Consider the following 16,374-nt stretch of genomic DNA (forward strand, 5'->3'; position numbering starts at 1 on the left):
TTATTAATCACCATACTTATCTTTATATCGTTCAAGTTTCTGTTTCCTACGAAAGTTACGCATTCTTAGGTTGAGCAATAAAAATTGTGAAAAAGTGTGCCACCCTTTACTGGTGTCCTATTGGCTCAATTTTTGGTACAGATGTTCAAAATGTCAATAGGAACAAGGCAAAATGCGATCTGGCAAAATTTGGAAAACTTTTACTTGTACCATTATATTGCGAACCACCCTAGTGGACGTGGTTGATGAAAAGTGGGAGTGGCGTAGGAAAGTGGGCGTGGCTTGTGAAAAATATTGTATGGCTCAGGAGGTGTGGTCAAACAAGAGCATTGACAGAAGTTTATCAGGGTGTGTGTGTGTGTGTGTGTGTGTGTGTGTGTGTGTGTGTGTGTGTGTGTGTGTGTGTGTGTGTGTGTGTGTGTGTGTGTGTGTGTGTGTGTGTGTGTGTGTGTGTGTGTGTGTCTGCAACGCGAGGCTCCACAGCACAAACCAGCAAACCGATTATTTTTCAAATGGTTGTCCTTCAAAAATAGGGTGTCTATTTACCGTCATTTTTTATGTGGAGTGCCAGTTGGCAAAATACGCAATAGGAAAAATCTTGCCAGGCAGAGGAACAATTGTATGTGAACCAATACGTCTTGGCAATGAATCTTCGTCGGTGGATCAGTCAGAATGAAAAGCATCATATCCAGCGCTTCGATCCAAGCAAATCCCTCGTCGCCTACTGGCTTGTACCGATATTTATCATGTATGAGTTGGGGTCCGGCGATTATATCGATATTCCCATTGTTCCAGTATAATTTTTCATATCGATATACCGGGATTGGAATTCTGAATAAACAAAAACAGTTTGTGTGAAAAAAAATAAAAAATTCTATATGTATCGGTATATCACTAACAGATCAAAGAAAGGTGTTTACAATCCTTAAATCCCAGACATGATTTAAAAACCTTTGCACTCATCTACGCCTGGAAGTATGACGTCAATACGTATCAGGAAGTCGGTGCAGTAGGTTTTTACTTTTCACCCTCAGCAGTCGAGCAGTGGTACTGTTGTGGGGCCGGGTCTTGGTGGCGAGCACGACCGCTAGGGGGAGCAGTAGAGTCTGCTCCACTGAACACCCGGAATTTAGGTCGTACCTTTCAGATAAATCCAAAAGGTCACGGGTCCCTTGTCGGACCAAAGATCGCCAATAGGTCGACCACGTGGGGTAGGGTCAATTGCCAATTTCAATATACCTAATTACCCACGTCGTCAAACTATACCGGGCGTAGTGACGTGCGCCTGTAATCCGGCTACTCGGAGGCGACCTATGTCTATGTTTCATCCGCTGTGGCGACCCCTAACGGCAGCAGCCGAAAGACGAACAACAACCCACGTCGTCAAACTACCAGGGAAATTCACCCTCTGCAGGATCTGCGCCATCCAGGCCGTTACCGAGCCGGATCCGAGTCATAACCCGAGCGGAGAGTACCAGAAACCTGCCGGCCAATTGCACGATTACGGCAACAATGAGGCCTCCGAATTCCCGTTCGCAGCCCGGCAAACCAATGATAGAAAGGATAAGGACGAGCTGGGACATTCAACAAGAGGGGATTTATTTACAATAATCGGGGGACGAGGGGAGCACGCAACGGCAGAGTTATCCGAATATAAAAAGAAATGGAAATTTATACACAAGAACTTATGCAGGTGCTACTTAAAGGACTGGCCCACACCAGACACACACCCCCGAAAAGAAATGGACCCCGTCGGGTCTTTATTGATACCCCCAGCTCGGAGGGAAGGTGAGCTGGAGGTAAGAAGCTAGCTTGGACCTTCCCGCCTCGTGCAGCCCTTGACGATCCGGCTCGGCGGGACTCAAACCCGCAACTCGATGCCGCTGCAAGCACCGGGTACTGAGGGCAGCGTCGGACTCCAGCACGCTCCTCCGGCACGCGACGAGACAGCGAGCGCCACAAGACAGGCAAGCGATTCTCGATGGGACAGACTCGCAGGCAGGCGATCCTCTGCGGGACAGGCTCAAGGGAAAATGACGGAACTCCTCACACACACCCGCGCTTCTCTTAACCGCCCCCCCTCCCCCAACGCAACTCGCCTCAGAATTGGCCGGTTCGTCTCAGGCGATCCGCTCGCCGTTCGTGATTCGTCCGGGGGGCATGGCGAGCATCCTAACGGCCTGTCTCCCGTGAGAGGCATTCCTCCTTCTTCGAGTGACGTGCTTCCGCATTGGCTGGAACGTGGCGTACGTCACTCGCGCTTTGCCCATTGGCTGAAGGCAACACATCTTGCTCGACCCTGGAGCGGAGCCAATGTGTTGGTTGCCAATGGAACTCCGCCCACAGGCGCTTGGCACGTATGCGCGTCAGAAAGGCCGATGGTGGAAGGGAGCCAGGGAGTATGCCGTTGTTGTTAGTGTTGTTGTTGGGGTAAAAATCCTATCTCTAAAATAACTTCACAGCGCACGTACACTTAATTCCCATTAGACATAAGGGAAAGGGAGCTATCTATCCACATTTACTTAATGAAATAACTGAGCTCTGGGGACCTGAATGTTGAGTGCTCATGGCTGCCAGATTCGTAAAAGTACAAGTGCCATACAAGCAGTCGTGTTTTTCTTTGCCTTTGTTAGTGTTTTTAAAGCAATTATTGTCAATTCGTTATTTTACATGAATCGGGTGTGCTTTAGAAATGCCGTGCCAATTACTGACACGGTGATCCGCGGAAGTTCTACAACAGGTACGATAGTCATACTGGTACGGTGATACGGTGATTGCGATACCAGCCTGTGCCGATTACCAATACTGATCTTACTTTAAAACAAAATAATTTTTAATGCAAGCTGAAGTTGGAAGTAAAATAACCATTCACATCATGGGGGGAAAAAAGCCCTGTGTGGGGGAATACAGTACTTTGAAAAATTACCATGTGTCAATGATGTCTATGTCAGATATGTGAATACATAATGGACCATTGGACCATGAGGTATTTTTGGAACCTGCATTTCATACTCTTTGCACAGAAGCAGGAAGCATATGTTGACATTTGAGAAAACCCTCGAACCTCCATCAGGAAGACTGTGACAACATCTATAACATGTATTTAGTGGGGCTGAGATTGCTGTGGCGAAGGTGTGGTTTGTGGGTTGCCAAAGGCCAGGAGAAAATACCCCTTGGCTTGATGTCCACACCAGGTTCCTCGATGTGCGACTGGATACAAGTCTTTTCACAGCTGTCTTTACAGTTTGAATGTGGCTTTTCATCATCATCTTTGGAATTACCCTCGAGACTTTTCAAACAGTTCTGAAGATGCAGGCAGCATCATAATGAAGTGAAAAAATATAATCTTCAGTGGGATATTATTTTTATACATATTGATACCAGGGAAAGTTCCTGACATTGATGTTGATCAACATCAAAATAACTTGATGGACATTTTTCTCTTAGTAATATAAACTTTCTATAATTGTATTTCTTCCCATGAGGTGTCCAAATCCTGTGTATTAAATTATTTTTTTATGACACCTCCCTGGCCATTTTGGTTTCTTTCATTTCACTTGGCATTGACAGTACTGTGTCCAACATGCTATCAACATGATCATTCATCTTCGTCTGGGCACTTATATTTTTGTTTCTGATTCTTTGAGACAGGTTAACATATTTCCAGTTGGTTTTGACCAAAATACTCACTTGTACTTGTGACTGCAGTTCTCCATCATGCATTACTCAGACCTTGAATCATCTAATTTGAATCAAATTTCGTTGTTTCTTATTCCTTCTTTCAGCTGAACAATCTCATTATTAAACCTTGTCAGCAAATAATTTGGCGACTTCTCAAACTATCCTATATGACATCTTGGTTCACTCGTGACAAGAAAACTACATGTACTATAAGTTACCATGTTGACGTTACTAGTCTGCCACGTATTTCCAAATTGTATTGGGCCTCTGCAGACCTTTTCTTTTGATGTTGTTTGTTTTATTTTAGATTGTGAAAGTCATTTCAGCTGAAACATTCTCTTATCTGTAAAAGGGTTAACTGATGTGTTTGTCACTAATGCTAATGGCCAGAGTGAACGAATATAATTATATTTTTTTAAGAACTGATGCATTTTAAAAATCTGTGTGCAAAATTACTAAAGTGCAACAATTCATTTTTTCTTTTTCAGAAGAGGCTTATTCTGTAAATGGATCTTCCAATGAGGTAGGTGTCTGTGTATTTATGCTTTTTTGTGTGCATTTTATATCCAGGTGAAATAGCAGGCTGCTTTGCATCATGGTGTGGGAATTGACATGAACACATGGCCACGGTTTACACAAATTGAAAGTGGCTGCTCCATTTGCCATGTAATTGCATCTTGATTACCTTAACGCGGCAATTAAAATTGCTTTCACTAATTCACCTTGTACCCTAATCGTTACCTAGCAGGGTTGCACCAACATGCTGTTTGCTTTCTATGGCAACGTCTGTTTAGTTGGTACACCGCCAGACCCTGGATTTGGCACAATCTTCAGAAGTGTAGCTCAGTAAAATCATGCACTTTTATGAAGGTGTCTTTGTGCCTCTACGTTTTTATTTAAAAAAATTGTTTTTACTTATATGCGTCTCACTGATGTTTATGTATACTGTCCCTTGTGAGGAATAGATAGTTTATCATAATTTGCAGAACGCTTCTTTTTCTTCTTTATTCTTTTTTTTATTGCTTCTTTTCTTTGTTTGTCTCATTGTAGGCATTTGCAAATATCTAACCAAGTATAATCACATCTGTTTCTGGCTCCTTAGATGATCATGTAATGATTTGTAATCACTTGTCACCATAACACACAAATATTTTGAGTAATGACCCATGCACAGCTCTGAACTAAATTTATGACGTTTAATCACTTGTGCGAGTAAACCTACATTTTCACAAGCAGTACTAAATTCTATCCCAAAAAAAAGTGACCATTTTTTTTCTTTTTTATAATTTTTCTTTTTTGACTGATAAATTTATCCAAATTTTTATTATTATTTTGTATGCAGCCTCTGGCTGTTGATTATGTCGTTGCTGGGAGCATGGCCATGATGTACAAAGTTTGTTTATGGCATTAAATAAAAAAATTAAGCGTTCGCCCCCCCCACAATCCCCGAAATAGGTATTTATTTTGTGGGTCATTCATACCTACCAGTGGTTCCCTGGTTATCTTATCCACTCACTACCAGGTGAGCACCCAGGGCTATTTCCCCTATATTTCACTAGCAGTAGAAAATTGTCTACGAAAAAATGTTTGACAATTTTCTTCTTTTTTACAATTTGTTTATTTTTTAATGATAAATTGATCCAAATTTTGATTTTTACTATTATTTTACATGCAGCCTATGGCTGCTGGTTGCGTCATTGGTGGGAGTGCAGATGTTCCGCTGATGCAGTTCCCCCTCTTTCCAGTAAGTTGCTCCTCATTTTGCCGACCTCAGAAGGATTACAGGTTAAGTCAACACACCTGGTGTTATTTAATGGCACAACAGGGGCTTGAACTCAAGACCCTAAGATCTTAAGCCAGTCACTTTAACCGTTCAGCCAACACCAGGTTTATTGATACAAATAACTGGTGATGATGCATTTCATGAAAAACGACAAATTGATCCAAATTCCACCTTTACTGACTTGATCATTAATACATCACTATTGACATGAAAATATTGCCTGAATTTGAATATCCTTTAAAAGTGATTTGTGCATAAGTACAGGATATATCTTTCTTGAGCAAAAACAAACCACACCAAAAAAATGTAATTACAGCTTGAGCTTTTGTTTTATGATACTAGATTTTTGATAAGTGATTGTTTTTGTTTCTTCTTTGAGGAGTGTGCCATGAGCTTGGACATGTTTTGCTAGGATTTGGTTAAGTAGCCAGCTACTTAACTTTCTGATATGCAGAGGAAGGTAGAGGGACAGGAGCCAAAACTTGAGTGTTTTTTTTGAAATGCATAATCGGCATTTCAAATGTGGGGGAAATAATTATCCCTGCTGGAACTAGCAACTGCAAACCTTTGCTAGACACATGGAATTTCACTCGCTATTATTATGATTCACCACAAATAAAACCTCCCCCATGGGAAATAAAGAGAAAAAAAGGGGATAAAAGATACGAGGCCAAGACTTCAAACTTTGGCACATTCACGAGGCTGTACCGCCTATCAAATTTGATTATACGAGTTTTGTCATCCAAATTGATTGGACGAAATTTTATACTAATTCATATATAAATCAGGGTTCGGGTCAGGCTTTGGGTTAGTTAGGGCTATGGTTTGTGAAATCATTTGTAAATTTTTGAAATTCAATAACATGGATGGAAACTTTTATTTTTGTTCGGCTTACAGTTACGTAATTCCACGTGCGATTTCAAAACGAATCATATCAGTGTGAAGGGGATGGATACGAGTACAGAAAGTGGTTGGATGTCCCTGTTCGACAAAAAATAAACGCATTAGAGCATAAATAAATGGCAAAATTCATGATTTTAGACACTATTTACGGATTAAATAAGCTACCAAATCTTCTAGATATGGTCAGAATAGGTGTCCACGACATAAAGTAACCCAAAAATGTACGTTTTAATATTAGTTCAATTTCAGATCATCGCTGTTTGGATAGATACATTTTAGGATTATCATTACCCAATTCAAATGCGATTAATATTGTTGTGGGGCTGGGTATCGGTGGCGAGCACGACCGCGAGGGGGAGCAGTGGAGTCGGCTCCACCGAACACCCGGAATTTAGGTCGTACCTTTCAGATAAATCCGAAAGGTCACGGGTCCCTTATCAGACTGAGAATCGCCAATAATTTGACCGTGTGGGGTAGGGTTAATTGCCAAACTTCAATATACCTAAATACCCATGCGGCAAAGCTACCGGGGAATTCACACCCTCGGCAGGCCTCGAGCGGGACGAGCCGTTTCCGTGCTCGAACCGTGTGTAACCCGAGCAGATGGTTACCGAGGCCTGTCGGTCAAAATGAACAATTACGGCAACAACGGCCTTCCTAATCCCCAATACGCACCGTGGCAAACCAATGGCAGAAATGACAAAGAACGAGCTGGTACATTCAACAAAAGGGATATTTATTTATAACAATAATCAGAGAGGGGACAGAGCAGAGTTATCACGAATAAAGAAAGGTATCAAATGTAGAAGCAATTCCTTAAACAATTCTACTTAGAGACAGGGCCCACAGACAAACACACGCACACACAAAAACCCAGAAAGAGATGGACCTCGAGGTCTTTATTGCCCCTTCAGCTCGGAGGGAAGACGAGCTGAGGGAAGAGAACGTGCTGGCTACCTGGCCGCGTTTGCATGGCTGGACGACCGCACCTTCCCGGAGCACCAGTCACCAAAGAACGGACCAAGGCAGCCAAACCCAGAGGAGGCAAGACGAGGTGATCTCCCGTGATGAGATGGTCGACCGCTTGTAGTAATGCGCCAGACGAGATGCCTCGGATGCGCGTGATGCAGTCAGCCACAGACCCAGACAGAAGCGCGCTCAAGCAGACGGACGCAATCAATCTTTTCCAAACGTTTTTTGGGGCGGGTCCGCTCCCCCGTCACCTTCTCCCATTGGGTGGAAAATGACGCATACCCTTATTTGGCGCACAGCCAGAGCGAAACGCTTCGTGACCATATTTGGTGCGAAATCCACACCGCCTGGAGCATGGAATTCCGCACACGCCCGCATGCTGGCGAGCGCACGAAGAGCGTGGACAATGCCGTGAGCAGAGTGTTGTTGTCGTTGTTGTTGGTGATGTAAAAATCCTAACTATAAAATAATTCACAGCGCTCGTACAATTAATCACCTATTAAAGATAGGACGGAACCCTACCTCGAAACGCATACTTACCGATATAAATGATCGATTAGGACCTCAATGTTGAGTGGTCATGGCTGCCAGATTCGTAACAATATAAATAAATTCACATCAGTGTGAAGGGGATTTGTGTGAGTGCAGAAAGTAGTTGGATGTTCCTGTACAATAAAAAAATAGACAAATTTGAGCATAAACAAGTAGCAAAATTGAAGATGTTAAACACTATTTATGGATTAAATAAGCTATCAAATCGTCTAAATATGGTAAGAATCAGTTTCCTCAACAGAAAGTAACCCTAAAATGTCTTTTAAATGAAGATTAATCTTTAAAAAGAATATTTTTCAAATTTTCTCCTGGCAACCGGAGTTCCTAATCTCTGAGTGAAGTTTATTGCTTTTTTGTAACTTAATACAGTACTTCAAAGTCAAACATCTTTATTTAAATCTGCATACAGATGAAAGTTAACATGCAAGATCACATTTATCTCCTCTTTCCGAAAATATAATATTTTCTCCCTTTCATGTTTGATTTAAGGATGTTTATATTGTTTTCTTTGAAAACGGTGCGAAATGTTGGACAACTTGCTTAAATGTTTTCTTTCTGTTTTTCTTAAGCACTGAAATGTCTTTTTTATTGGCTGTTACGTTTAATTATACAAGCCTTTCATTTCTCTTATTACCAAAAAATGTAACGTTTGTTGACTATAAAGCACTTAAAATGTCGTCTTTTTTTTTTCTTTTTTTTTAAATTTTTCGATAAAATAAAACCTAATTTCTCTTTTATTCCTCATTAAACTTTCATTTTTCATTCACCATTTAACCTCGAGACATGTAGTTGACATGCGTTTAATTTCTATATGTCAAACATTTATACGTTTAATTAAAGTAATTCATTGATTTTAAAAAAGGCCCAACAAGGCCTTGTACTATATCAAGGCGTCGGGAATCCAACTCTAACCATTTAAAGTTTTTATCATTTTTTTTTTTTAAAGCGAACTACAGCAAGAGGGCCATAATGTGGAATTAGATGTTGATGCAAGTAACAAGTTAAACTATTCATTGGTTTGATATTTTATTGTCTTCATTTACATTATACCGAAGCACAAATAAATTTGCTATTTTTTTGCCACTTTACAATACACTTTCAGCCAAGGACTCTGACTCGGACCAGGTGGCCTCGATTACAACACTGATTATAGCAAAAAAAAATTATTATTATTATTGTATAGCAAAACCATCTTTTGATATTCCTTGAGAAACATGGTTGCTCTAGATCAGGGGCTCCTAAAGTGCCAGTCAAATTCAGCCTGAAAAAAATAATTGTCTGGGGCCCTCATCCATCATTTCTCGATTTTTACCCTACACATGCGAAGCGAAAAGCGGGGTTAAGCAATTGGCTCATGTCCGTACGTCCGCCCATCCGCCCATCTGCCCATCTGTCCAAAAACGTCAGTTTATGATCGAGGAACAACTTGATTTAAATTGAATGTTATATTTTGAATTCATACGAATTGGAAAATGAACCTGCCGTTTAACAGTACTTTTTTTCTGAATGTTTCCCGATCACGAATGTACAAAAAGGAGTGAGATATTTTGACTCTGTCTGCACACCTGTCAGTTGAACAAAACTGAAAATGATTCAAAATAGGGAACTTACCGTTTTTATTTTTTTAAATTTTATACAATGTCGAGGCTCGTATGAGAGCTAACACACAAAACATACAACAAGGGGAGCAGGAGACGAGGAGTAGGAGAGGGAAGAAAAAAAAACAATGGGGAACAGACATGATGAGATCTGTGGAAGGGAGAGGGATGGGGCGGGGTAAACAGGGAAACAAGATGGACACTGCAGGGACTTTCAGGTCCTTACACGACAGGGACTTTCAGGAAGGAAAGCAGGTAATTTGGAGGAGGTGGGTTTGGGTTGGATTAACGGGGGTCTAAAAGATTGTGGTTTTGGATGGGGGAAGATAAGAGATAGTGGTGAACAGCTGTTTTTTAAGACCTGGAGGGAAAAGTGGGATTGAAGAGAGTGTGGGAGTTTGTTTCAAAGGTGGGGGGAAAGAGGAATGAAAGAGTGAAGATGAGCAGTGATTCTTGATTTTGGTAGTTTTACCAGAGGGGGTTGCTGGTGGACCTTGAGCACTTTGCGGAAATATGGGGGGGGGGGCGGGGGGAGATATCGTAGACAGAGCGGGGGGGGGGGGTTGAGGTGAGGCTGGAGAGAAGACTGCAGAAGACAGAAAGACCGCCGACCTGCCTGCAGTGAGAGAGTGAGAGATCCAAAGACTCAGCCTCATTACGGGATGCAGTCATGATCCCACATGCCTTGGTTTTCACAGTATGAAGCCAAAAAAGGTGAGAGGCGGGAGCACCAGCCCAGAGTGGAGAGCAGTACTGTTTTTAAGGATGTCTTAAAGGACACAAACAACAGGCATGAATAACTGTTGTAATGTGTTAAATAAGGTGGTGTAATTGACACTGCATCAATGGCGTTAAATTCCAGAACTAATTTATTTCTACGACTTTTACAATCTTTATTTTATTTTATTTAAATTGAATTATATGCTTGAACACTTGAGAACACAAATTGCTTTTTTGGTACTTTCAAAACCTTTCAATTTAGTAGTGCTTGGACATGTATATTAGGGTGGTGTACAAGACTGCTTCAATAGCAATAAGCTTCCGGAATTTTTTTTAATGATCTTTAGAATCATTACATTATTTCAATTGAAGTATACAAGTGAATAAAAATATTTATGCTAAATAAAAAAGCAATGTTGGGATGATAAACTAGTCTAAAAATGGTTTTATACAAGATGAGGAATATGTTGGTTTAGAGAGTAGCTAACAGTATTGCCATCACATAACAATCCCTTCGTCACTGCCTCCAGACTATTGTCGAGTTAAAGGTAATAGAAGATCCTATATTTCATTTCAGCATAAGTATAAGAAGCTCCTATACAATCCCAGGAGTTCTTGCAACTTCAGTTGTGTTTCCTACTTTATTTATGAAGTGAGACCAACCAATCACAAATGTAGATAATTATAGAATGCTGTTATTAGAGATGTACATGCAGTTCGTAAGACGTTGATGTTTATGTACTGGTATTAACATTGTAGTCAGGGTGCTAATTGGTAGTCAGTATGTGGCTACACTACAAGAATAATCAAGTAATGCTGTAACCAGCGGAGAGTTTGTAGAAGCTTGAAGACATAATTGATGAAGTGTAAAGGAAGCAGTGATGTTGGGATTGTTATGTGACAGCAGTAGTTAGCTACTCTCTCAACCAACATCATCCCTATTTTGTTTAAAACCTTTTTTAGACTTTAGTTTATCATCCCTGCATTGCTTTTTTATTTAGCATAAACATTTTTATTGATTTGTTTCTGTAATTTTTTTGTAATGTTGAATAACAAACATGATATGGCACTCAGAGGATACGCAATCTTGGAGCAAAAATACCAAGAGATCTTAGTCAGCAATATCAAATACTGCATGTCTTATGTAACCCTGACTGTATCTTGCAGCTCTGTCTTCATGCTCATTTCTCCAAGAACTAGATTACTAGATGGTATTCATAGAATACATACCCTGCGCAGTCTGGAGAAGGACTTGGTGCAAGCGAACTCTATTTTTTAAAGGTTTTTTTGTTTGTTTGATCCAATATGACTGTCAGACCACTTGACTGAAGATGCCATCTTTATCAAACAATATTTCCCATGCGTAGTTGGTCAATTAGTTAAATTTTGCATTTATCGGTTGAGCAGTTTCTCCTTCGAAGATTTTCAAAGATTTTTCCCTGAGATCCAACATGGCTGCCAGACCATGTGACACACGGTCATTTTAATGAAAATCATGTTCAAATTTCAAGTCAATCTGTTGAAAATTGACAATTTTAGAAATTCTGGCGTATGTTGACCTTTTGGCCTATGTTGTTCTCAAAAATAATTGTTGGTTGAATTCAGTGAGCTGACATGAAAATCCTGTTCAAATTTCAAGTAAATGACCTGAAAATTGACAATTTTAGAAATTTTGCCTATGCTGACCTTTTGGTCAATGTTGACCTAAAAAAGTGACCAATATAACATGGTCACATAACATGTGGTAAAGTTTCAATTCCTTCTGCTGAATGGTTTTCGATGTATGCTCTTAACAAAACGCAGACACGTGACATACGACATACAGTGCCTATAGAAATTTGCCACCCCCTTTCAAAATTTTCACCTTTTGTTGCCTTGTAGCCTGGAATTAAATTGCATTAAATCAGACTTTTCCACCTTTATTTACACATGGTAACACACAACTTCCAAGTAAAAAAAAACAAATTTTAGAAAAGTGATTAAAAATACAACACCAGAATATCTTGGTTGGATAAGTGTCCACCCCACTGAGTTAATACTTGGTGGAAACACCTTTGACAGCAATTACAGGTGTGAGTCTGTTGGGATAGGTCTCTACCAACTTTGCACACCTTGATTGGGCAATATTTGCCCATTTTTATGCACAAAACTGTTCAAGCTTGGTCAAGTTGTGTTTGGGAGTATTGATGGACAGCAATCTTCAAGTCATGCCACAGATTTCCGATTGGATTTATGTCAGGGTTCTGACTGGGCCGCTCAAGGACATTTAACTTTTTGTTCCTTCGCCACTCCAGTGTAGCGTTGGCTGTGTGCTGGGGTCGTTGTCATGCTGAAAGGTGAACTTCCGTCCCAATTTCAGTTTTCGTACAGAGGGCAGCAGGTTTTCCTCAAGGATTTTTCAGTATTTTGCTCCATCCATTTTCCCTTCTATCCTGCCAAGTGCCCCAGTCTGTGCTGATGAGAAACATCCCCATAACATGATGATGCCACCACCATGCTTCACAGTAGGGATGGTGTTGTTTGGGTGATTTGCTGTGTTGGGTTTGTGCCAAATGTAACGTTTTGCATTTTGGCCAAAAAGTTACATCTTGGTTTCATCAGACAACAAAACTTTTTGCCACATGGCTGCAGAATCTCCAGAGTGTTTTTTTGTCTACCTCAAACGGGACTCAAGGTGGACTTTTTTGAGTAATGGCTTCCTTCTTGCACCCTACCGTGCAGGCCAGACTTGTGGAGTACTTGGGATATTGTTGTCACGTGCACAAAGTGACCAGTCTTTGCCATAAAGACGTGGAGCTCTTTCAAAGTTGCCATTGGCCTCTTGGTGGCTTCTCTGATCAGTGTCGTCCTTGCTTCGTCATCCAGTTTGGAGGGACGGCCTGATCTAGGCAGGGTCTTGTTGGTACCATACGCCTTCCACTTCTTAATGATTGTCTTGACTGTGCTCCAAGGGATATTCAAGGCCTTTGAAATATTTTTATACCCATCGCTTGATCTGTGCCTTTCCACAACTTTATCCAACAGAGGTATTTTGAAAGCTCCTTGGGTTCCATAGTTGAGTCTTTGCTGTGAAATACATAATACCCAGCAGAGGAAACTTACAGGAACAGCTGATAATATGCTGAAATAATCAGAATCACTGCAATTTAACACAGCTGGTGGCCAATTAACTTGGTGTGTGATTTTGAAGGTGATTGGGTACACCTGAGCTCATTTACAATTGATATTATAAAGGGGTGGTTGGGGGGGGGGGTGGACACTTATCCAACCAAGATATTCTGGTTTTGTGTTTTTAATTAATTTTCTAAAATTTGAAGAATTAGTTTTATTACTTAGAAATTGTGGGTGACCATGTGTAAATAAAGGAAGCCTGGTGTTGGCGCAGTGGTTAGGGCAGCGGCTTGGGACCCAAAAAGTCCTGACTTCAAGCCCCGTTGGGCCACTGAATATATATATATATATATATATGTATATATATATATATATATATATATGTATGTATATATATATATATATATATATATTTATATTTATATTTATATTTATATACTGCATATGTGTGTATATGTATATACCAAGTCGGATAACACCAGGGGGTTGACTCAGCCTGTCATCCTTCCGAGGTTGGCGAAATGAGTACCAGTGTACTGGGCCAGTGTATACCCCGGTTAAAATAGGTGTACCAGATCCCTGTGTCGTAAGAGGCGACCAGGGTTGCGTCGGGAAGGGCATCCGGTGTAAAACATGTGCCAAATCACTATGCAGATCATATGGATGATCCGCTGTGGTGACCCCTAACGGGAGCAGCCGAAAGAAGAAGAAGAAGAAGAAGAAGAAGAAGAAGAAGAAGAAGAAGAAGAAGAAGAGACCATGTGTAAATAAAGGTGGAGAAAGTTTGATTTATTCAATGCAATTTAATTCCAGACTATTAGGCAACAAAAGATGAAAAATTTGAAAGGGGGTTTGGACTTTCTATAGGCACTGCACGTACGTACGTACGTACGCGACTGATCGCTTAACCCCGCTTTTCGCTTCGTGAGCGCAGGGAAATAATGTCTTCATCCAGCCTCAGGGAACACAATGACCTGCACTTTGAAATGTTCAAAATAATTACTATGGACTTATAGTAGAGAGAACAACATGAAAGTGATCATGCTGAAGCCTGATGTACATAGCCATCTGCATGACATTATCAGGCAAATTTTCATCAACATGTATGGGTGGGAGACTACCTTACTCTATCCATACTCCCGCTCTTGGACACATACACTGGGGTATTCAGCAAATGTGCGAGAGTAAGAATTTTGTTTTCTGCACCCCATGTACCTGCCCTGTCCATATGGGAAGCTCTTATGTAGGCTTCAACACTGGACACCAGTGTAAAGTATTGTGACGTCCACGGGACTTGAACAGTCCCGCCAACGTAGAATGAGCCGAAACGATGGAGGTGGTTTATTTATTTAAAACCCAAACATGGCGGTTCTAATCGCTCTACCGCAAACGGGACGAGGAAGGTGGCACGAGTCACTTTTCACTGAGTTGATGATGTTTATTTGTTTTTATTATTAACCAGAAATAACAAGACTCGGCAAGAAAAGGTATCCGGGGCAATTCGACGGGATGGTGTGGGATCGGGCGTGGGGAAAACACAGACAATTCCAATGAATATACAATTCTCAAACCCTCTAAGGCGCCAAGTACACACACACACACACACACACACACACACACACACACACACACACACACACACACACACACACACACACACACACACACACACACACACACACACACACACACACACACAAAACGTAGCTACTTCTGGTGGTCAGGCTGGACCGTGGTGTGGACGCAACTGTCCCTGGATCAGCGTCGGACGAGCTGGCCTTGCTCTCGTCACGGGGGGGGGGGGGGCAGGAGAAACCGTGGTGCTGTCGACCTCCTGGTCCTGGCCCAAGTCCGCTCACATCCGCCAGGGAACCAGTTCTGGCGCCAAATTGCGAGCAGGAGAGGGAGGCAGGTCCGCCCGCCGTTCGACCCCGTACTTCGAGTCAGCAGAACCCCAGAGCCAACCAAGGTGAGGCACGAGGCTCAGCAAGGCTCCAAGACACGATGAAGAACACAATCGAATCAGCACAACAAGTACGCTTCCCGCGCAACAGCCTCCACACTCCAAAAACACGATCTTTTTGTCCCGATCTTCTTCCTCTTCCTTTTCGACCCCGAACAGAACCTTTTTATCCTCCCATCCTCGTCACTTCCAATCGAGCCGTTTATTGGCCCACCGCCGTCGCCTTCCGCCAATCGTGATCACGGGGCGGAGCCATCCGCAGCACTGTCCTGTGACGTTACGGCCAGCCTCCAGGGACTACCAAAAGGGGTTGACGCAGACACACTTACCCTATCCCGTGTCCCTATCTAATTACGTGACAATTATCATTTCCCCCTTGAAGAAATGAACATTTACTAGACAACATCACCATTGAATTGCTACTTATTACATCGAGATCCTGGTAAACTCGAACAGCATGGCATACCTAATTAAACATCCTAATTACCCTTTGAATGCATACCCCCCCTCAAACGTAACAGTATGAATTGCTCAATATCAGACATGTGTGCAACAATTCCAGAACGCACAGCAACTTATTGTTGCGAGCCAGTGATATGTGCAATTGAGCAACATAAACAGTTACATCTAATTGATTGAACATTGACCATGCCACTGAATGCAGTATGTCCAAACAAAGATGAAAGGAACACTAAATGTCAGTTGAAATATTTATTCAATTCTGAGTTGGAGTGGATAATCAATCCCCTGTTCAGATAATACGAACTGATGCGCTGACATAGCGAATCTGCCTCCGCGCTGACGTTGCGGAGGGAGGAGAGAGAAAGGTGGGTGAGGGTGAAGGGAGGGAGAAATGTGTTGGGGGTGGGGGGTGAAGGGAGGGAGGGGAGAGGGAGAGAGGGAGAGAGGTGTGGGGGAAGGGGAGAGGGAGAGAGGTGTGGGGGAAGGGGAGAGGGAGAGAGGTGTGGGGGAAGGGGAGAGGGAGAGAGGTGTGGAGGAAGGGGAGAGGGAGAGAGGTGTGGGGGAAGGGGAGAGGGAGAGAGGTGTGGGGGAAGGGGAGAGGGAGAGAGGTGTGGAGGAAGGGAGAGGGA

General features: G+C 42.0%; 1 protein-coding gene across 2 annotated transcripts in view; it reads left to right on the plus strand.

Moving 5' to 3' along the window:
* HMG20A (high mobility group 20A) overlaps nt 1-16,374 on the plus strand; it is a 96,243-nt gene that overhangs the window by 37,251 nt on the left and 42,618 nt on the right. For both annotated transcript variants that reach the window (XM_085891089.1, XM_085891088.1), the window contains one exon: nt 4,170-4,204. In XM_085891089.1, the coding sequence (XP_085747215.1) occupies nt 4,170-4,204 (35 nt within the window). The remainder of the gene's footprint in view (nt 1-4,169; nt 4,205-16,374) is intronic.

The sequence above is a fragment of the Eptatretus burgeri genome, chromosome 8, assembly GCF_056783735.1.
Source record: "Eptatretus burgeri isolate ZD-2024b chromosome 8, Ebu_testis_v1, whole genome shotgun sequence".
In the NCBI taxonomy this organism is placed as follows: domain Eukaryota; kingdom Metazoa; phylum Chordata; class Myxini; order Myxiniformes; family Myxinidae; genus Eptatretus; species Eptatretus burgeri.